Source organism: Pleurodeles waltl, chromosome 1_2 (assembly GCF_031143425.1).
Source record: "Pleurodeles waltl isolate 20211129_DDA chromosome 1_2, aPleWal1.hap1.20221129, whole genome shotgun sequence".
Lineage (NCBI taxonomy): Eukaryota > Metazoa > Chordata > Amphibia > Caudata > Salamandridae > Pleurodeles > Pleurodeles waltl.
Genome location: NC_090437.1, coordinates 1126186573 through 1126208967, shown reverse-complemented (window position 1 = coordinate 1126208967; position 22395 = coordinate 1126186573). Strand labels below are relative to the sequence as shown.

Below are 22395 nucleotides of genomic sequence, written 5' to 3'. Positions count from 1 at the left end.
CTTTGCTACTTTGTTGCAGTTTTGCAGACTTCCAGCGCGGTCAGCAGTCGATTCCTTGGCAGAAGGTGAAGAGAGAGATGCAGAGGAACTCGGATGAGCTCTTGCATTCGTTATCTAAGGAAATCCCCAAAGCAGAGACCCTAAATAGCCAGAAAAGAGGGTTTGGCTACTTAGGAGAGAAGATAGGCTAGCAACACCTGAAGGAGCCTATCCGAAGGAGTCTCTGACATCACCTGCTGGCCCTGGCCACTCAGAGCAGTCCAGTGTGCCAGCAGCACCTCTGTTTCCAAGATGGCAGAGGTCTGGAGCACACTGGGGGAGCTCTGGGCACCTCCCAGGGGAGGTGCAGGTCAGGGGAGTGGTCACTCCCCTTTCCTTTGTCCACTTTCGCGCCAGAGCAGGGCTGAGGGGTCCCTGAACCGGTGTAGACTGGCTTATGCAGAAATGGGCACCATCTGTGCCCATGAAAGCATTTCCAGAGGCTGGGGGAGGCTACTCCTCCCCAGCCCTAACACCATTTTCCAAAGGGAGAGGGTGTAACACCCTCTCTCTGAGGAAGTCCTTTGTTCTGCCTTCCTGGGCCAAGCCTGGCTGGACCCCAGGAGGGCAGAAACCTGTCTGAGGGGTTGGCAGCAGCAGCAGCTGCAGTGAAACCCCTGAAAAGGCAGTTTGGCAGTACATGGGTCTGTGCTACAGACCCGTGGGATCATGGGATTGTGCCAACAATGCCAGGATGGCATAGAGGGGGCAATTCCATGATCTTAGACATGTTACATGGCCATATTCGGAGTTACCATTGTGAAGCTACACATAGGTAGTGACCTATATGTAGTGCACGCGTGTAATGGTGTCCCCGCACTCACAAAGTCCGGGGAATTGGCCCTGAACAATGTGGGGGCACCTTGGCTAGTGCCAGGGTGCCCACACACTAAGTAACTTAGCACCCAACCTTTACCAGGTAAAGGTTAGACATATAGGTGACTTATAAGTTACTTAAGAGCAGTGTAAAATGGCTGTGAAATAACGTGGACGTTATTTCACCCAGGCTGCAGTGGCAGGTCTGTGTAAGAATTGTCAGAGCTCCCTATGGGTGGCAAAAGAAATGCTGCAGCCCATAGGGATCTCCTGGAACCCCAATACCCTGGGTACCTCAGTACCATATACTAGGGAATTATATGGGTGTTCCAGTATGCCAATGTAAATTGGTAAAATTGGTCACTAGCCTGTTAGTGACAATTTGTACAGAGAGAGCATAACCACTGAGGTTCTGGTTAGCAGAGCCTCAGTGAGACAGTTAGGCACCACACAGGGAACACATACATATAGGCCACAAACTTATGAGCACTGGGGTCCTGACTAGCAGGGTCCCAGTGACACTTAACAAACATACTGAAAACATAGGGTTTTCACTATGAGCACTGGGCCCTGGCTAGCAGGATCCCAGTGAGACAGTGAAAACACCCTGACATACACTCACAAACAGGCCAAAAGTGGGGGTAACAAGGCTAGAAAGAGGCTACTTTCTCACAGTACACGAATAACTGGACCTTACGGATTTTTTGGAGTGCCATGGTACATTGGTGTTATGAACTTTAGGTTGAACTCTAGGTTGTTTTTCATCCTACATTTGTGCACCTGAAGTAGTTGGGTGTGATACCGTTTGGCACCCTGATGACATTGCAGCACAGCATATGAAAAATTGTGCTACTGAAGGAAGTGCGAACCATACAGGACAGCCACTTCTGTTTGTTTAATAATGTACTGCACCTATATTTAGTTAGTGGCCTTAGTGCCAGTGGTAGGTTCATAGTTACCACTGCCAGTAACCCACTTTCCAATAGTCATACTCTTCCTTTTGTGTTTTTCCATGATGTCTCGTAATCGATGCATGAGCTGGTTCCCACCTGAACTACTAACTTTCCTAGAGGTAGTTGAAAACAGTATTGGTCTTTGTAGTGATGTTCTTCCAGATTTCTGCCTGGGTTTTGGGGATTGTTTGATTATGAGGTGGCCAGAGTGGATGCCTCATCTTTCACCAGTTCCTGTGGCACCACATTGTTCTCATCCAGAGAATGAACATTTTTGCTAGCTTTGAGAACGAGAATCTATCGTTGGTATGGTACGTTACTGCTGATGAGAGATCTGTGAAGCACTTGTAGAATCACCGGAAATATGACCCATGGAAAACACTGCCAAAATTGTGTAACCACCCACGAGCTTTCAGAGTGCACTCAGCAAGCGTATATATTGGATGTTGAGTCTCAATTCCAAGGGTTAACACCCATGCACAATTTTAACACATGAACAAGTATTGCTCGTTTTTGTAGGACAGTTTTCGTTCGTGCAAAAATGGGTGGCATAACCGCATCTACTAAAACTACTAATATGCAATGTGCCAAAAAGTGTAAATTGCAAGGAAAATGCACTTTTTTATAGCATGTTGTAACAGATTGTTGTCTGTTATTCCTTACAACAAAAACCTGAAAACTCAGTGTAATCTTACAGAGGTGAAGGCCCATATATTTATATGCCTAAATTGACCATTTGAATCTATCAAGGAGAGAATTAACGTACTGTAGGTTGTGCTGTACAGAATCTGGCAGAGCAAGATTTCCTTCAAAACAGCAGTATGGATTTGGTAGTACTAAAGGCACAGTGGCTAATGATTGGCATATTAGTGAAGTGCTGTTAGATTCCAGATGAGCTACAGGTAGACCCCAGATTGACAGAGAAGGCATATTTGTACTTTACTTGACATATCCACGTGAAAAGGGCAAGCAGAATAAATGCGGCCTACTCAGTGAACATAGTTGGAGAATAAATTGTGATATCCAACAGTTACAGAAATTAAAATTGTAACCCATCTATTTGAGGTAAAATTGTGGCAGCTAGCAGGCACGTTTAGTCAATGCCTCTTAGCCTCATCGCTGCAATACTGTGAATCTTCTAGACCAGTGGTTCCCAACCTGTGGTCCGGGGACGCCTGGGGGTCCGCGAAGCCTTCTCAGGGGGTCCGCTAGAGCCTAGAAAATGACAAAATATTAACAAATATTGACAAATTAGGTCCCCAGCTTCCAGTAATGACGCAGGCGGGGGTCCCTGGATTCCCATGATGATTCAGTGGGGGTCCCTGGGTTCCATTAATGTTAAAGTGGGGGTCCACAGATATCAAAAGGTTGGGAACCACTGTTCTAGGCAGCATCAACATAACCGATTGTCTCAAAGAGCCACTTAGGGCACCTATAAAGGAGGAGTTCTGGGCTATGCAAAATTATTAGCGACCATGTATTCACATGCTTCACCGACCTCTAATTGGTAGTTCTAAATGGTGGGCAAACTAATCCATGAAAATGCAATGATGTGCCTTCCTACTATTAAGTGGCATCTTAACTGGAAACGGTCACTTCTCAGCTTTAGTCAGTTTAAAATTCCCGGTAATACTTGAGTCTTTATACATCTAAATGTTACAGGCAAAGATTGTACTGATACTTGCTTTGCGCCATCATGCTTTTGACGAACTATTTCCTGTCTTTATCTCTGTCACGAGATTGCAGTGATGTTGACAGTCCTGTTGGCCCTTTATCTTGGACAGTCAATTACATGCCACACCAAACTCGAAAATACTAAGATTTATGCAGAACATAATACACTTTTGTAATTAGCTTTTTTTTAATGAAAAACTGGGGATTTTGCCACTAAGTTTTCTGGGTCAAGTTTGTGATTTTCGGATTGGTAATGTTTTATACGGCGGATTGTTGATTGGTCGTTTTGCTAGTTATGCTTTCTTTTTGATGAAATATTAACCATTAAACTTTTCTCAATAATTATTTGTAAATAAGCACAATGAAATAAAAGGGTAATAGAAAAGTGAGGAATAAAGTTGGTTTGTAGTTTCAGCATAAACGCATGACACTGGTACTACCCTTAATCACCTGAACCCCTAAACTTACACACCCTACATGTAGGTGATTACCCATTATACTTCAATGACTACATAACCATTTTACATAAACACTCAAAATTATCAACATGGAAGCAGTAGTTGCGGGCCATTTCCTGGTTCTGCACCAGGTTCTTCAGAACTGCCAAGTACCACGCATCAGGGGATATTTTAACACATTTTAGTGTTGGTGTCCACAACACCCTACTAAAATGCTTTACTCACGCGTACATAGCTATCGTACACTTAATGGGGACCATGAGGGGCTTATTAGAAAACAGCCTCACAACCGGTGCTTAATCTGTGCACTGTGTGTTTGCCAACCAATTTAGCGTACGGGTGAGCCTGGGAGATGGTGCTATGGATCAAGGGAGTAGCCAGAAAAATAAAATAACCCTCACTTTGAGCCACATATAATGACATTTCCTAGCAAAGTGAGCAATCCTGACCCTCTACATTAAGGAGCCAGTAACCATTGTTCCCCAGAGAAAAAGGTTTCAGAATGACGTATTTTACAGCAAGGTTTGAAAAGAATGTAGTCGAAAACTTCACATTTACCAACATTGATGCCATTCTCTGATTTATTATTTCCTTTCTAACTCCAGCTTTCTTTCCCACTTTCTATTTATCTCTTTCCTTCCTTGCATTCTGCTCTTATTCAGTTTTTCCATCTTCTTTTTGTTCTGTCCATTCTGCTTTCAGGTGTCTTTTGAGCTTTTTGTCCTTCTTTACATTCATGTTTATTTTTCCCTTCCTGCTTTTCATCTTTCCATTCCTTAGTCCCATTCACCCAGTCTTGTTCCTTCCTTTCTTTGTATCATCCTCTGGTCCATCCTTTACCTCTTCTCTCATACCTCTTTCTTCTTGAATTACTTCCACTTGAAAATTCTTTATTCTCTTTCCGTCCACCGCCCTTCTACCCATCTGTCATTTCTTCCTTAAACTATGTTCTATTTTCTGCATCACATTTCTTTCTCGCCTCCCATTTTAGGTAGCAGCCTACCAGACAGTGCTGGGGATTTTCAGAAAGTTGACCTAAGAATATATTCTGCTTGTTGATTACCATTGGCTTTGTGGTTTGTAATTCACACTTTCTTGTTTTCTATTCGCTGGCTTTATTTTCTTTAGACTCTCCAGGTTCAGTTAGACCCTCCAGTTGGCTAAATTGTGTTTTCTGTATTCTTCCACAAACTTTCTTTCTTATAACAGGCCTTTAAATCTTGTTCTTATCTCATCACATTTGCTGTGCATTCAAAGACCTTTTTCAAATATCAAGCACTGTCTTCCAAGGGAGCTTGTTTACTTTTCTTTCTCTGACTTCAGTTGAGAGGATTTATGTGATAATCTTGCCGGATACTGATGGTGGGAAAGAGTTGTGTTCTAGCACACAAGACTATTTAAATGAACTGTGCCAGTATTTCAGAATTAATCACATTTTTTGTTGTTTCTGAAGTATGTTGGAAACAAATACTTTAATATGATCAAAACGAACCATTAAACTAGATGATGCACTCTCCACACATTTTTGTCTGTGTACTGACTGTATAGTGATACTAGTGTTGATCTCTGTTCAAATGTAATGCCATTACAATTGAAATTGTGTTGTCTGTATTTGCTTTGTGCTACCACACCATGAATACTACAGTCTTCGCCACTCCACTCTACTCTGCACCACTCCACACAACTGCACTCTACTCTGTACTTCTTCACTTTACACCACTCCGTGCCACTGCACTCTGCACCATTCCACTCTACATCACTGCACTCTGTCACTTCACTCTATGCCTCTCTACTCTACCCTGTATCACTCTACGCGATGCCCATGCACTCTTTGCCACTCTACTCTACACCACTGCACTCTTCACCAGTGTACTCTACACCACTCTAGTCTAGATCACACCAATTTACTCTGCACAACTCCACTCTATGCCACTGTACTCTATGCCACTCTGCAGCACTGCACTCTATGCCACTGCACTCTATGCCAATCCACTCTACACCAATGCACTGAAATCTGTAACACTGAATTCTATGCCAATGCACTCTACGCTAATCCACTGTGCACCATTCTAATCTACTCTGTACCAGGGCACTTTATGCCTCTCCACTCTACACCAATTTACTGTATGTCATTACACTCTATGCCACTCTACGCAACTGCACTTTACCCTGCACCACTCCACTCTATGTCACTTCACTTTATCCTGAAATAATCTACTGTATGCCATTGCATTCTACACCACTCTACTCCGCTCTGCACTACTCCAGCCTAACCCACTGCACTCTACTCTAATGCACTCTGAACAACTGCAATCTATGTCACTGCACTCTACACCACTGCACTCTACTCTGCACCACTGTACTCTACGCCACTACTCTCTTTGCCACTCTGCTCCACTCTATACCACTGCACTCTGACACTCTGCTCTGCAATACTGCACTCTTTGCCACTGCACTCTATGCTATTGCACTCTATGGCACTATACTCTACTCTGTGCTACTCTACTCTGCACCACTCTACGCCACTGCACTCTATGCCACTCGACTTTACTCTGCACTCTACACCACTGCACTCTATGCCACTATGTACTACTCTACGCCACTCTACTCCACTGCACTATACTTTATGGCACTCTACTCTGTGCCACTTCACTCTCCACCACTCCACTCTGAACCACTACACTCTACTCTGCACCACTCTAATCTGTGCCACTGCATTTTACACCGCTGAATTCTTTAGTGCTGCATCAATGCTGCTGCACTCTATGCCACTATACTCTGCAACACTCTTCCTAATGCACTCTGCTCCAGCCCACTCTATACCACTCCAGTGTATGCCACTCTATGTGACTCCACACTATGCCTCTCCAATACACATCATTCTCTGCCACTTCACTCTACTACACCCTACTATAATCTTCGCCATTCCACTCTATAACACTCCATGCCACTTTCCTCTATACCACTCACTTTTAGCCATGCTGAACAGCAGCCACGCTGGTGAACAACATGGCTAAAACACATTGGCAAAGCCAATAGCACTTGCATAGGCGCGGCCTATTGATTTTGCCAATGCATGTTATTTCTTTGCTTCTTTTTTTGTTTATGCTACCCCTTTTTACAAGTTTCATTCTTTTCACCTCCCTGCAATTCTTTTTCTCTTTCCCTCCTTCTTTCCATTCTTCTTTTGTGCCTATGTTCCATCCCTACTTCCTAACATTCCTTCTTTCATTTATTTGCATTCTTCTTTCTTTCCTTCAAGCTATTTCACTGTATTTACCTTTAACGTATCTTTTCCTTTTAAATTATGGACAATTCTCTTCCATTCTGTCACCGTTTTAAAGTTTTGTGAGCTTCTCCACCCCTTCCCCATTCAACAGTTGCACCACTGTAATTTATCCTTACAGAATCTACAGTATAGGTATTTCCTTTTGCCTTGCAATAATCCGTAGGCCAGAGATGAATGGTAAGAGGGGCCATAAAACGATGTAATCTGTTCTAGGCAGTTGGCACCCAGTTCAAACTGGCGTAGCGGGGTGGCGGGGGGAGGGGGGTGGAGTTGGCTAAGCCCTTACTATGGATACATTGTTTTGCTAAATTGTGCTCTCTCTGGTGGCCCTGCAGGCCTCTCTGAGATCCATGTGGATCATCCGGTTCGGGCGGGGCATGTATTTGTGCGTCTATGAGGAGTGGTGTTCCCTCTGGTCTCGGGCATCACTTGGTTTTAAAACAGGGATGAGCATTTCCTTCGATTTTTACTGGAATCCCTGGTGATGGGTGGAACGAGCGACGTCACAGCCTTAGCGTTAATGGAGTGTAAGAGCAGACACAGAAACGCCAGTATTCCATCTGACCTCCTCTGGTATGTGGGTCACAAGCCTGCTCTCCTAGCTGGCTCTGCGTTAAAAGCCACACTTCGGAACCGGATCTTTATTTATCTGTTTGTTCTAATTAAATAATTAGTCCTTTCAGTGTTTGCTAGCTAACCATTGTCAGCATTTTGCAGGCAGTCCATTTCTACATGCTGTGTAGCCACTGTGTGGCTGTGCGTGTTGTTTATTATATGACCACGCCCTGGCTAATGATGTGTTTGCAGGGATTTCATACCTTTATTGTGATTATTTTGATAGACTTCCCTTTTCAAAAAACATAATTTCGTTCAGTTTGCATGCAAAGCAAGGGCTATAAATATTTGCTGTTACCTGTCTGACCAGCAAGGTGAACCGGCATTGAGGAGCCTCTCAGTGCAATCATGGACTATGGGTCAGCTGTACTAAAAAAAGTGGTTAGCGATTTCCTAATAGCGAATTTTTGTGATTCACTATTAGAATATTGCAAACCACGATGTACTACAGTGTTTCAGATACTGTTTGTGATTAACAAGTGGGTTGCAAGGGACCTACCTCATTAATATTCATGAGGCTGGTTGCAATTTGCAACCCATTGGAAATGGCCACAATCATATGGACCACCATGCCTGTGATTGACTTTCAAATAAGGCAATTTTATTTTTGCAAAGCAGCCAAATTTTCCTTAATGGAGAACGGGATGCAATACAAAAACAAAAAAGGAAAAGTTTTCTTTTCGATTTTTAATGGTAGGCAGTGGTCCGTGGGACCACTGCCTGCTCTTAAAAAAATGTTGGCGCCCCCATTAACAAAGAGGAAATTCACATTTGTGAATGGGTTCCACCTCCTTCACAGAGTGGGTAAGGTATGTATGTTTTGCAACCGAATTCCAGTCGTAAAACATTCAAACATATCAGTGTGATTCGGTATTAGGAAGGGACATCCTAAACACGCTCCTTCCGAATACCGAATCGCAAAAGCGAAATGCGATTCGGTAACAAGTTACCAAGTAGTATTTTGCCCCTTGGTAAATGGCAAAAAGCATTTTTCCAGAAAAATGCTTTGCACATCTGGCCCTGTGTCCCTAACCTCGGCAGTGGCAAACTCTTGAAAAGAGGGGGTTCTTGCAAAGGGTGCAGTTTATGTGTATGTGTATTTGCATGATGCAGCTGTTTTGGGGGGAAATCAAGCATCTCTGTGTAAACTGCAAGTTACAGGTTGTAGCAAATAAGACTCCAACCGTAGGTATCCTTAGTTGAATTTTTATTTTATTGTCCACGCATAAGACAATTCAGCCCCATCATTTCCGGCAACATATCTAATATGCTTCTCTGACCAGCTCCGTCTCCGTCAGACCCTTCTCTGACCAGCTCTGTCTCCAACTGCCTTCCACCACGTTCCATCTCTCATTCACAACATTCTCACACGCGCCATTCAAGCGCAACTATATAGAACACATACAACACATCCCCCCTCATAATAATGTAATTGAATTATAACTAAGAACATTTGTGTTATCACAGTAACAGTTTGTTAAGGAAAAAAATTATAATAATACAAATAATCATGAAAATATCTAAATATCACATTTGTAATCTTTCCGTTTTTTTGACCTCATTCTTACTCTCCATTACTGACAGCCTTATAGGGCTCTGCACTCACTTCTTCATTACTAGAAGCTCGGTTACAGTCTTTCTCCATTTGGACGGAACCTGTGGACTCTTGCAAATTTATATTACCTTGCAATATTCCATCCTTATTCAATTCTTGAGGATCTTGTGCACTCTTGTCTTCCATTTCATCCCTTAACCAAGTATTTTTACACTCTTCCACATCCTTATAGGGTGCAATTCTGCTAACATGCCATACTCTTCCATCACTAAGCAAAACCGAATTGCACAAAACCTTTTCTACACACAATGGAGGATAAAATCTTCCTGCTGCCCTTCTTTTAAACCCGGTTATCTTAACCCTGACCCAATCGCCTACATGTATTTCTACTGTTTTGCATTTTCGTTTCCTGTCATACACAGCTTTGGCATGTTTCTGTTTAGCAATTATATTCTTCTTGATTACCTCTGGAGACCAATCACTCCTTCTTGGCATCCAACCCACATTGTCCTTAGCCAAAGGAATCCTTCCCCTCATAATTTCGAATGGACTACTTCCTGTGATGTCACTAGGAGTTATTCTGCATGACCATATTGTTTTCCATACTTCCTTTTCCCATGATAACTGCACTGTTGGCTAATTGGACAGCATTCTTCCAAACTCTATTAAAACGTTCCTCTACACCATTGCCTGCAGGATGATACACTGATGTAGTTTTGTGCAAAATCCCATTCCTTTCCAAATACTTCTTAAACTTCCCAGATGAGAATTTAGGACCATTATCCGTCAGAACAATCATGGGTAAACCTTCTCTCACAAATACCTTATCCACAAATTTCACTATTCTTGAAGCATCCATTCTTGTAGATATCTTCACCTCTGGCCATTTTGAAAAATGATCCTTTAACACTAGAATAAATTTCGCATCACCATCATCATAAATTGATCCTGTAATATCTAACCCAATTCTGTCCCATGGCATACTTGGACACGATAACGGACATAAAGGAGGTTTAAAAGTCAACAAATTTTTCTCTGATTCATTACATAAAACACAAACTTTCACTTTCCTCTCAACCGCTACATCTATTCCAGGCCACCAATATAACTGTTTTACTCTGTTCTTCATTTTAGAAATTCCTAAATCACCTTCATGGCAAGTATCTAACAACCTGTCTCTAAGACTTTCTGGAGGCACTATTTTACCATTGTGCAAGATCACATTATCTTCCACAGACAATTCCTGTCTCAATTCCCAATATATATGTAAGCTACCTTCCAAGGTATTCTTGTTAGGTCAACCCTCTACAATCAATTAATGTAATATTGACATTACACCATCCTCTTTTGTGGCAGTTACCCATTTCTCATTTGAAATTCCTTGTATTTCTTCTAAACTTTCCGCTACACAGCTACTATCCAACTCATCATTTTCCTTCCAAGCCACTTCTTGAGTTTGCAAGGGAAATCTGCTAAAAAAATCTGCAGTTATATTTTTTACACCTGGAACACATTGTAACTCATACTTATAATCTATAAGCTTTATGGATAATCTTGCTATTCGTGGAGATGCCTTAAACAACCCACTAGCTGTAAGTACCTTAAGGATTGGTTTATGATCACTAAGCAAAATCACCTTCATACCCCAAATAAACTGTCTAAAGTGTTCCAAACCCCAGACGAATGCCAAGGTCTCCTGCTCAATAACTGAATACCTCATTTCAGTCTCAGTTAATGAACGTGAAGCAAATGCAACCACCCTTTCATTTCCACATTTATCAATTTGCGTAAGCACAGCTCCCATTCCCTTATTAATCGCATCAGTAGTTACAATACTCTGTAAGTTAGGATCAAAACCCTGTAGAGCTGGTGCTTTTATAATATACTGTTTGATCATCTCAAACGCCTCTTGACACTCATTAGACCATTCAAACATTACCTTGTTTTTCAACAATTGCCTGATTGGGTAAGTCTTGCTGGCAAAATGTTGTATATACTTGGTGTAGAATTCTGCCAAACCTGGAAATGCTCTAACCTCATCCTTATTGGTTGGAATTGGTGCCTTACTTACAGCCTCTATTAATTCTGGTTTTGGTTCCACACCTCTCACACTTATTTCATGTCCTAAATATGTCACCTTATTTTTCGCAATGTTACATTTAGACATTTCAGCAGTGAGCCCTTTAACCGTAAGTATATCCAACACCTTTTTCAACAAAGCATTGTGTTTCCCCCTTGACTTACCCATGACCAATATATCGTCCTGAAAAAACATAACAATTTGTAAATCTTTAAATAATTTGAACATAAGCCTATGGAACATGGCTGCTGCAGATGCCAATCCAAATAGCACTCTAGTAAACTAGTAGCAACCAAAAGGAGTGATAAATGCAGTAAATCTTCGACTTTCCGGATGTAAAACGACCTGATGGTAAGCTGAGGTTAGATCAATCGTGGTGAACCAAATCATTCCTTTTGTATGTGCAACCATTTCATTAATTCTTGGTAACGGAAATCGGCCCACCATAATATTCTTAGTCAAATCTCTCACATCAACACATAATTTCAATTTACCATTGGCCTTCTTCACCACCACCAAAGGTGAAATCCAATCTGAAGAGTGAATTTGTTCAATGACACCTGACTGCATTAATTTTTCCAATTCTTTGTACACCTCATCTCTAATACTCAAAGGTATGTTCCTAGCTTTGTGTGTCACAGGTAAGTCATTTTCCTTCAAAACTATTCTGTGTTGGAAATCCGTCAATTTACCAATACCTCCCGCAAACACCATAGGATATTTTACTTTGATATTATCAGCATCCCAACCTTCTTCTTGCACCACAGACACTGGTTCAGGACTACCTGGATTAAGAATAATACCAAGCTTCCCTTGGTCCCACCATCCCAACACTGATGGCCCCTCCTTTGAAACATAAACTTTACATTCAGCCTCCCTGTCCTTAAACATACAACACACTTTCCTATAACCCAAAATGTCTATAGGTTATCCAGTAAAACGTCTTGGAGCTATGTCTGACGGTACCAGTATCTTTCCCAACTTTGGTTCTGAGTTATCCATCCACACAGCATGGCTGACGATAGTATAGGGAGATCCAGAATCTGCAATAACACTAACAACAATTCCCTCTATGGATAAATTACATTTAGGTTTTTTCCTTGAAGTACGTTTTTGTTCCTCTTCCATTTGATCTCTTACGTTGAAAACACACATATTTAAATCTTCATTGTCTGAAGAAGATTAATTCAAACTTGAGTTTCTCTCCAACAACTTAATGGATTTTTTATTTCTTCTTCTTGCATACTTTTCCAAAATGCCCATTCAATCCACATTCTGAACATTTCTGGTTCCGTGCTGGACACTTCTTGTCATTAGCATAATGACCCATAAATCCACATCTATTACACTTGACCATGGACTTGTCAATTTTAGGCTCAGCTTTTTTTAAATGCTCTCTGACCAGATTATTTTTTGATTTGGAAATTTCCCGCACATAGTTTGAACTTTTCCTGCCGCTTTTAACTTTATTAATCTGTTCCATATCCGCCTTTTCATTCTTCCTTTCAGAAAGCACTGCCTTGGCACATCTTCCAGTTAACTCTGCTTTTCTTACAACCTCAATCACCTCAGATAAGGGTGCTTCTCCTTTTGCCCACAAACAGTCTTGTATAGATGTGTTGACTACATGCATAACAATTTATAATCTGATCATTTCATCATGTAATGACATAAATCTACAAGTCAATGCCAAGTTTTTTAAAGCTGATACATATTCCTCAATAGATTCTTCTTTTAATTGTTTCCTATGATGGCATTTATATCTATCAATGCCAACACATACTGTAGGTGTATAGAATCTGTCCAAATCCTCCATAGCATTATTGAAAACTTCACCTTGACCATCTGGACGTGTTTTTTTTTTCAATGCGATTATACATTTTTAAACCTTGTAGACCCAGACAATGTAAAACATTTTTTTCTTCTTTGTAGGTGTGAAATCACCTTCTTCATCACATGTTGCAATATAATTAAAAAAATACTCATTCCATTCTTGCCACTTGCTTGCATTATCACCTACTACAGGTTGGAATGGCTGAGGAGGAGGCAAATTCAATGAGCCATTTGAAGCCATGGCTGAATAAATGTGACAACAAAAAAACTGTTTCAATGTAACTCAGCAAAGTGGAGTGTACATATTCCACTAAGAATAAAACATTTTTTTTAAACGATGGATGTAACAAGGATGTAAATGATGCGTGAAACACTGTAATACAGTGTAATTTGTTATTCAAAGATGGCGGCTTCAAATGCGGCGGCACGTAAATTATGTGCGTTGCAACATACGACAGTCACTGTCTAGGTTATTTTTAAAAATGGCAGCATGTTGTGCGTAATATTCTGGAACGGGCGGCACGTAGTGCGTAATATTCTGGAGCGAGGACGATGCAGTCACGCGGTGGTATGTGGTCGTTGGAATGCGGCTTCAACCAAAAACCACAGCCATTCAACAAAATTGTGAGGATTAGAGCTCCATTACAGCAATTGAAATTAAATTAGATCCTTACTAATGAGGTTCCTCCGCATACGCCATGATGTTCGGGCTGATTCCGCATGTTTAGAAGGTGTCTCCAGCTCGTCGCCAAATCTGTAGCAAATAAGACTCCAACTGTAGGTATGCTTAGTTGATTATATATTTTATTGTCCAAGCATAAGGCAATTCAGCCCCAACATTTCCAGCAACATATCTCATATCCTTCTCTGACCAGCTCCGTCTCCGTCATCTCCTTCTCTGACCAGCCCCGTCTCCAACAGCCTTCCACCACGTTCCATCTCTCGTTCACATTCTTCCATTCACAACATTCTCACACGCGCCATTCATGTGCAACTATATACAACACAGGTCTAACTACTGCAGCGCAGAGGACTCTTGTGCCTGCATAAATAAATGTGTGCACATCTTACATAGCACGCATGGTTGTGGACCTTGGAGAAAGAGCAGGGTTAGTTAGAGCACCTCCTGAGAAGACTTGTGTGTAACTGCAGCTTACAGGTTTGATTCCTTAGATGATAACTGAGCGGGTTCATATTTGGTAGCTTGTGCAAGTGTGAGTCGTTTCAAGCGCCTGTTGTAGTGTTTGGTCTCGTGACATAACAATAGTACTGTTGCCCTAAGCATGGCACAGGAGCGGTAATACTATCATAGAACAAGAATTTATGATTTCACAACTGTGTTGTTGTCATACCGTCAGCACCCTCTCTAAAAAAAAAATTCCTATTAAAAACCTCTGCAGTTTCCAATGTCCTGCTCGGGAAGTCATTGTGCCTAATTTCCCCTGTGCACATTCACAGGTAGGCAAACACCCAGGGCGTTGACAACCTCTCTAGCTGTGATGCCCTTACCTTTCACAATGCCAGTCACCTGCACACTGCACCTACTCTTAGCTACACAAGCTAGCTGAAAGCACTATATATATATATATATATATATATATATATATATATATATATAAATAAATATGCAAAAAACAAAGGAGAACTCTGGGAAGTTCCCAATTTTAGGTGGAGAGCCGCTCTAGTAAGGAGCACCCTGCAACACCAGCGACACTCTAGATCTGCTCACCTCAAATGTCTGCTTATCTAGCAAAGTTTTTAAGCATAGGATCAGCACAGTGCTATCCTCGCCGAGCTAGATAGTGACAAACTCTTTTGCCATTTGTACAGCAAAATCTTTAAGCATAGGATTGACACAGTGTCATCCTTGCCGAGCTGTAAAATGACAAAAGCCATTTACCACTCCAGGCACAGTATTACAGCTTTGGACTGGTCAAATACCGTCCAAGCCAACCTGGAATGAGTAAAGCAACCCCTGACACGTGTTTTGCTCTCATTAGAGCTCTTCAGAGGGGTATAGCTTTGTCCAGACACAAGGGAGCACCCAGTATAAGTCAAACCAAGGCCCTTTCAGGGTGAGAGTGATGCATAAATTATGCAAAAAACAAAGGAGAACTCTGGGAAGCTCCCAATTTTAGGTGGAGAGCTGCTCTAGTAACGAGCACCCTGCAACACCAGCGACACTCTAGATTTGCTCACCTCGAATGTCTGCTTATCCAGCAAAGTTTTTAAGCATAGGATCAGCACAGTGCTATCCTCGCCGAGCTAGATAGTGACAAAGTCTTTTGCCATTTGTACAGCAAAATCTTTAAGCATAGGATTGACACAGTGTCATCCTTGCTGAGCTGGAAAATGACAAAAGCCATTTACCACTCCAGGTACAGTATTACAGCTTTGGACTGGTCAAATACCGTCCAAGCCAACCCGGAATGAGTAAAGCAACGCCTGACACGTGTTTCGCTCTCATTAGAGCTCTTCAGAGGAGTATAGCTTTGTCCAGACACAAGGGAGCACCCAGTATAAGTCAAACCAAGGCCCTTTCAGGGTTAGAGTGACGCATAAATTATGCAAAAAACAAAGGAGAACTCTGGGAAGTTCCCAATTTTAGGTGGAGAGCTGCTCTAGTAAGTAGCACCCTGCAACACCAGCAACACTCTAGATTTGCTCACCTCGAATGTCTGCTTATCTAGCAAAGTTTTTAAGCATAGGATCAGCACAGTGCTATCCTCCCCGAGCTAGATAGTGACAAAGCTTTTTGCCATTTGTACAGCAAAATCTTTAAGCATAGGATAAAATATATATATAAACTGTTAACCTTCTATTTCAGGGGTTCTGCAGCTGTATCAAGATATTTTTAGAACTTATGTTGCTCAAAAGGGTGTAATCTCTGATAGACATCGTTTTCCATTGACTTAATTGTTTACTCTTACTTGCAGGAAAATTTCACTGTAAGTGTCACACATTTGGCAGTTCAATGTCACTCATAAGTGCACTGAAACTATGGAAATGTCACAAATAAGTAACCTGAAAACGTTCCAGTTATTACTTGCTCTCCGCATCCTCAAGGGTAGAAATGTTCCAGCCTAAGATTCAAAATGTGCTTTGGAGTTAATTAACAGCTAAAAGGTCGAAGTGCAAATATTTATAGATAAAAGCCTATTAGCGATGTAATAAACAGCCGGAGCTTCCTTAAGCACCATCAATGCATTTCCGCCATGCTCCGGTGAAAGACTGCATGTTTTTGAAATTTCTTTATTCAGGCAGTGAAAAGGTAGGAGAGAAAGTTAAAATACCTTATTTTGGGCAGACTACTAGACTGCTGCCACTCAACTATATTTGCACCAAAGAAAATCACGTGTTCAAATGATGACATACATTTTACATGCATACTTTAGTATTTACATTGTTTATGTTTCTCCAGGCGTTTCGAACCCTGCAGCTGTGGATCTACATTCTACATTATGTATGTCAGTGGATTTTCACTGTTATTGGCTCTGGTCCTCAGAGCCAATCCTGGACAACCACAGGGCGTGTCCAATAGGCAATGGGCTGGCCCGGGCACCACCCATAACTTGGAGAGCATCGTGATAGGGCGGTGCTATTCTTACATCCGCGTTGTAAATCCCTCTGTCGGGTGAGTAGCTTAATTTCTGGTCTTTGCTGACATCTATTTTTGATGCAGGCGCTTGTTCCCTAACGAACTACATTTTGGAAGTTTTAGGATTCATAATTCAAAGGTCACCTTGCTCTAACTACAACTAAGGAAAACCTTATAGAGATACCAAGTTCATTAAGAGGTTTTTCTGAATGATTATAAAGATAAAAAGATTATTCTAATGCAAGGTCTCGTGGTTTGGTTTGAGAATATATAGTCAATCAGCCTTTAGGAATTTTTGTGGCCAGTTTCTGCACCAAACAGTGCAGTTTCAAAATAGAAGGCCAAGTATTTGTCACAAAGAAAAAAAGTTTATTTGATATTATGCTATCAGCATTTATATTGTGCTTTCTTAAATGAATGTGGTTTCATACGCTTTCTTGATCTAGGCGTCCTTCTCCTATGCTTCTGAGATATCCGTCCATCGGCTGTTTGGGGTTACCGTATAAATCTTACCTTCTCAATTCTATTCTAAACAGGGTAATCCTGTACTTCACCTCTACAAATGTCCGAGAGTAAAGACCACCTATTATCAAAATGTCATCTTAAGTTCATCTTGCTTTTAATCAATACACAGATACCTATTCATGCATAAGTACATATGCAAATATCAAAATCCACACAGTAAAATCATCATAATCCTATTTATTATTGCGTCCTAATCTTAAAGCACCTAATATTAATCAAATCAATTTATCATCCTTTACAGTGTCTTGTGGTCACACTCCATTCTTTTTTCTATAACCCTTCAGTATTTGTTTCCGTTACATGTGTTGTTTCGCAAATATTTGGTTAGTCTAGTTCTCTTGTTAACGCTTTATCTTGGCTGTATCTTGTAGTCTGTAGAGCCTTTAATATGGTGGTATGCCAGAATATTGTAGTTAAAACTATTGCCAGACATCAACATTGTAGCCTAAATATCGTTTATATAAATATCAACCCAATGAGAGTAGACCTGCTGTTATTAACTTCAATATACTGCTAGTTTTGCAATAGAAACCTAGGGCCCAACGTTTATGTCAGACAATATCCTTGTAGTACCCCTTTATTATGTATTCTGGCTCCATGCAAACACTGTACACACACGTTAAGGTGGTAGTGAAAGACCCCGGCCAAGAGAGACTGGTAGGAATCTTTTGATAATGGTGGCCAGTAGGCATCTTCCCCCTGAAGGAGATAGATAGAAATGCTGTTCCTTCACTTCAAATTGCATTGCCACCATTGCTGGCCTTACGAAGCGCAGGCAGGGAGGGAAGTAGGTTTTTGAAAAAGGAGACATTTTTGTTACCTATTGCTCTGGGATTTCAGCTTATATGTCAGTTAGACCCCACAGTAAGCTTGCATGATAGTCGCAGAAGCACAAATAAAAGACAGAGACTGAACAAACAAGCAAAAGAAATAGGGTGTGGGAGCACTCTCACCAGAGCCATGCAGGGGACTTTCCGTCCCAACAGGCTCTATAGATTCTTCTTATATCGGAGTTTAGGATTTGATAAAAAAAAAAACTCTCATAGCTTTTTGCATATACCGACTAAGATTCAGATCATAATTTTAATATCAGATTATTACTCCTCTGTTAGACCTGATAGCCTTAGGGTGATCACCCCCAACTTTTTGCCTGCCTCCCTCCACTTTTTGACACTGTTTTTGCTGGTTTTAGTACTCTGCGCACTTTACCACTGCTAACCAGTGCTAAAGTGCATATGCGTTCTCCCTTATAACATGGTGACATTGGCTCATACCCAATTGGCATATTTAATTTACTTGTAAGTCCCTAGTAAAGTGCACTGCATGTGCCCAGGGCCTGCAAATTAAATGCTACTAGTGGGCCTGCAGCACTGATTATGCAACCCTCATAAGTAGACCCTTAACCATGTCTCAGGCCTGCCATTGCAAGGCCTGTGTGTGCAGTTTCACTGCCACCTCGACTTGGCATTTAAAAGTACTTGCTAAGCCCAAAACTCCCCTTTGTCTACATATAAGTCACCCCTAAGGTAGGCCCTGGATAACCCATAGGGCAGGGTGCTATGTAGGTAAAAGGCAGGATATATACTTGTGTGTTTTATATGTCCTGGTAGTGGAAAACCCCTAAATTCGTTTTCCACTGCTGTGAGGCCTGCTCCTTTCATAGGCTATCATTAGGGCTACCCTCATAGACTGTTTGAGTGGTAGGTTCTGATCAGAAAAGGGTAGACAGGACATATTTAGTAATGCCAGAATGGTAATACAAAATCCTGGTGACTGGTGAAGTTGGATTTTATATTACTATTTTAGAAATGCCACTTTTAGAAAGTGAGCATTTCTCTGCACGTAAAATCCTTCTGTGCCTTACAGCCTGTCTCCAATCCATGTCTGGGCTAGGCTGGTTGACAGCTTCCTTGTGCATTTCACCTAGACAACCACAAACACAGGATGCTCAGTCACACCTGCATACATCTGCATATTGAATGGGTCTTCCTGGACTGGAAGGGTGGAGGGCCTGACACTTATATTTCAAAGGACAGTGGCCTGCCCTCACACAATGGACTGCCAAACCCCCCTACTGGGACCCTGGCAGATAGGGTTGTAATGAAAGGGAACCTTGTGCACTTCAAAACCACTCTTTGAAGTCTCCCCCACTACAAAGTCACTTTTGGGTATATAAACTGAGTCCCTGACCCTACCTACTTAGAGACTTCCTAGGACAGATACTCTTAACCAGATCCTGCAACCTGTCAAGAGGAGCTGTCTGGCTGCCCAGAGGACTCACCTGGACTGCTTTGTTGTGAAGGACTGCTGCCTTTCTGGCCTCTGGCTCTGCTGAGAAGTGCTCTCCAAGGGCTTGGATTGAGCTGGCCTCCTGTTTCATGAAGTTTCAGGGCCAAAAGGACTTCACCTCTGCAAAGGAACTCTTTGTGTGGTGAAAATCGGCGCACAGCCTGCTGGAATTGATGCACAGCCTGCCCAGCGGTGAAAGAATCACTGCATCGCCGAATCAGAACGATGCAGCCTGGCTCCCCGAGTGGAGATCGATGCAGCGCCAGCGTTGCGACCGGAACTTCGACGCACAGCCCACTGGATCGATGCATCGCCGAGCCGGAACGATGCAGCCCGACTTCCTGCCAGAGAAATCGATGCAGCACCTGCCGTGTGACAGAAACTTCGATGCATCGCCCACTGGATCTACACAGCACCTGTGACTTCGTCCTGCACGCCAAGGATTTCCATGCATCGGTCCTGGGCGTCAAAAGACCCCGCATTGCAAAGAGGATTCAAGCCTGTGCGTCAGAATTAAAACCAAAGTCCATGCTGCATGGAAAATAAATGACTCATCGTCTGTGTGTGCCCGGAAATCCGACGCATACCCTTTGTTTTCCTCTCATACCCTCCTCTGCGGTCTCTGTGCATGTAATTTTGATGCATACCAGCTACTTTGTTCTTGCATGAGACACTTGTTGCTTTTTTAGACTTAAGACTCTTCTTATCATTACAAAAGTGATATTTCAACTTGTACTTATCAAATCTTGATCATTGTGACCTTATTTCACTCAGATTAATATCTTATATTTTTCTAAACTGGTGTGGTGTGTTTTGTGGTGTTTTCACTGTGTTATTGCATGATTTATTGGACAAATACTTTACACATTGCCTTCTAAGATAAGCCTGACTGCTCAGTGCCAAGCTACCAGAGGGTGGGCACAGGATAATTTGGACTGTGTGTGACTTACCCTGACTAGGATTGTGGTCCCTACTTGTACAAGGGTGTATGCCTCTGTTAACGCGTCCGTCTATGTCAATTTATACACATCAGGACTCGTTTTAGGCCAATGAATCTTTGGGCCCAGTGGTGAGACACCGTAGGACGAGATAACTGATCAAAATATCAATCAATAGGTCAATAACATTGTCAACGTTTAACATCAAATTAGACATTAATAAACGTTCGGCGCAACCATGACCTTTCAGTCATGAATAACCACACCTTAATGGAGTTAATGAGTTTATTCCCTATTGATTACAATCTAGTAGCAAAGGCATTAATCTCAATGTCAATAAACAGGTAAGCACAATTATAAGATGACAACCACAATAAGCTTTCGATAATGCAAAGATCAGTAACATGAATAATCAGATAGATATAAGTGGATTATAACATTTCGAATTTCTAAGATACTAGTTCAGCATAGCACCACGTCAGTCACGTCAGTTTGTCAGTCGGAGTGAATACCTCGTCTAACCTCTAATTAGCATTGGCATGTTGGGCGTCATGCAAAACAATTTTGAACACCAATTTGGAAAACATCTAACTAAGGTCTCTATCAAAACATACACAGCAGTTGGTACCTAGAAAGAAAGGCAAAATGAATTTCCATTAGCAATTATATAATTACCCTCCTCTGATTAGGTCAGCATTCAGGATCAGTCTTCGTCTTCAGGACATCGGTCAGATCGCCGTCAGTCTATCTAAGTTAGAGGCAAGAGACTCTCTCCTCTTAAGGAGAAAAGTGTAAGAGCAGTAATATGGGCAAGGATGGTTTGTCTAAGTCTCAAATCACAGAATAGTGTGACAGAGTTTCGGGATGTAATCAATATCATTCCCTACCTAATGCCTAATGTCCCTTTATTTCCTGTGTCATGGGTTTTTATCCCTTTCTAGTAATTCATTCCCCCAAAATTCTATTGGTCAGTCAATACACCCCATCATTGTTAACCTATCAAATTATACATTAAGTAATGCATTTGTCATCTCTCGATAATATATCGTCTTCTGATTGGTCTTCATAATCAGTCTTCCGTAGGTGGCATATCCGGGGTTACTTCATCAGCTTGGCACACGTCTCAGGTTAAAAGTTCTCGTTCCCTCGTCTCATTGTCCTTGGAAGTATCTACAAATGTTTCGAAGCACAATCATTTTATACTAAAAGATGCTAGCATGCGAATGGGAAAATATCCCGATGTTACAAACTAATACAGAAAGAACAATAGCTGGGTCATGGTCGTTTGCAAGTCAGCACACTGAAGAAACAGGAAAAATACGCTTTTAATATGAGAACTACACAGCTTCTGCTCATGCTAACTTAAGATATACGAGTTCTAATGAATGCGGTTTATATGTTTTAATGTGCTCAGTTAGGCAAACTATAAACGATTATTCCTTACAGTTGACATTAGTTTATACATGTGAACGATTCTCCATTTTATGAATACGCTATTAATAAATGTTTTATTAATACAGCATTGTTAGACATAAGCATTTCACGTCTATAATATGTAATATCAAAATACGCTCTCTCACCTCTGCCAACTAGAGACTAGGGGCCAGATGTAGCAAAGTATTTGCACGTCGCAAACGGCGAAAATCGCCGTTTGCGAGGTGCAAATGCCTCTTTGCTATGCAGAAATGCATATTGCGAGTCGGTACCGACTCGCAATATGCATTTCCGACTCG

The 22395-nt window shown here is 41.6% G+C and overlaps 1 protein-coding gene across 2 annotated transcripts in view; it reads left to right on the top strand.

Moving 5' to 3' along the window:
• Positions 1 to 22395, top strand: part of LOC138248727 (ADP-ribosyl cyclase/cyclic ADP-ribose hydrolase 2-like) — a 266855-nt gene that overhangs the window by 58353 nt on the left and 186107 nt on the right. The window contains exons 1-2 of one of the 2 annotated variants that reach the window (XM_069202580.1): positions 16506 to 16583; positions 16734 to 16946. The exons of the other annotated variant lie outside the window; for it this stretch is intronic. Coding sequence (XP_069058681.1) covers positions 16774 to 16946 — 173 coding nt within the window. The 5' untranslated portion in view covers positions 16506 to 16583; positions 16734 to 16773. Of the gene's footprint in view, positions 1 to 16505; positions 16584 to 16733; positions 16947 to 22395 lie in introns of those variants that run through there. 2 annotated transcript variants of the gene reach the window in all.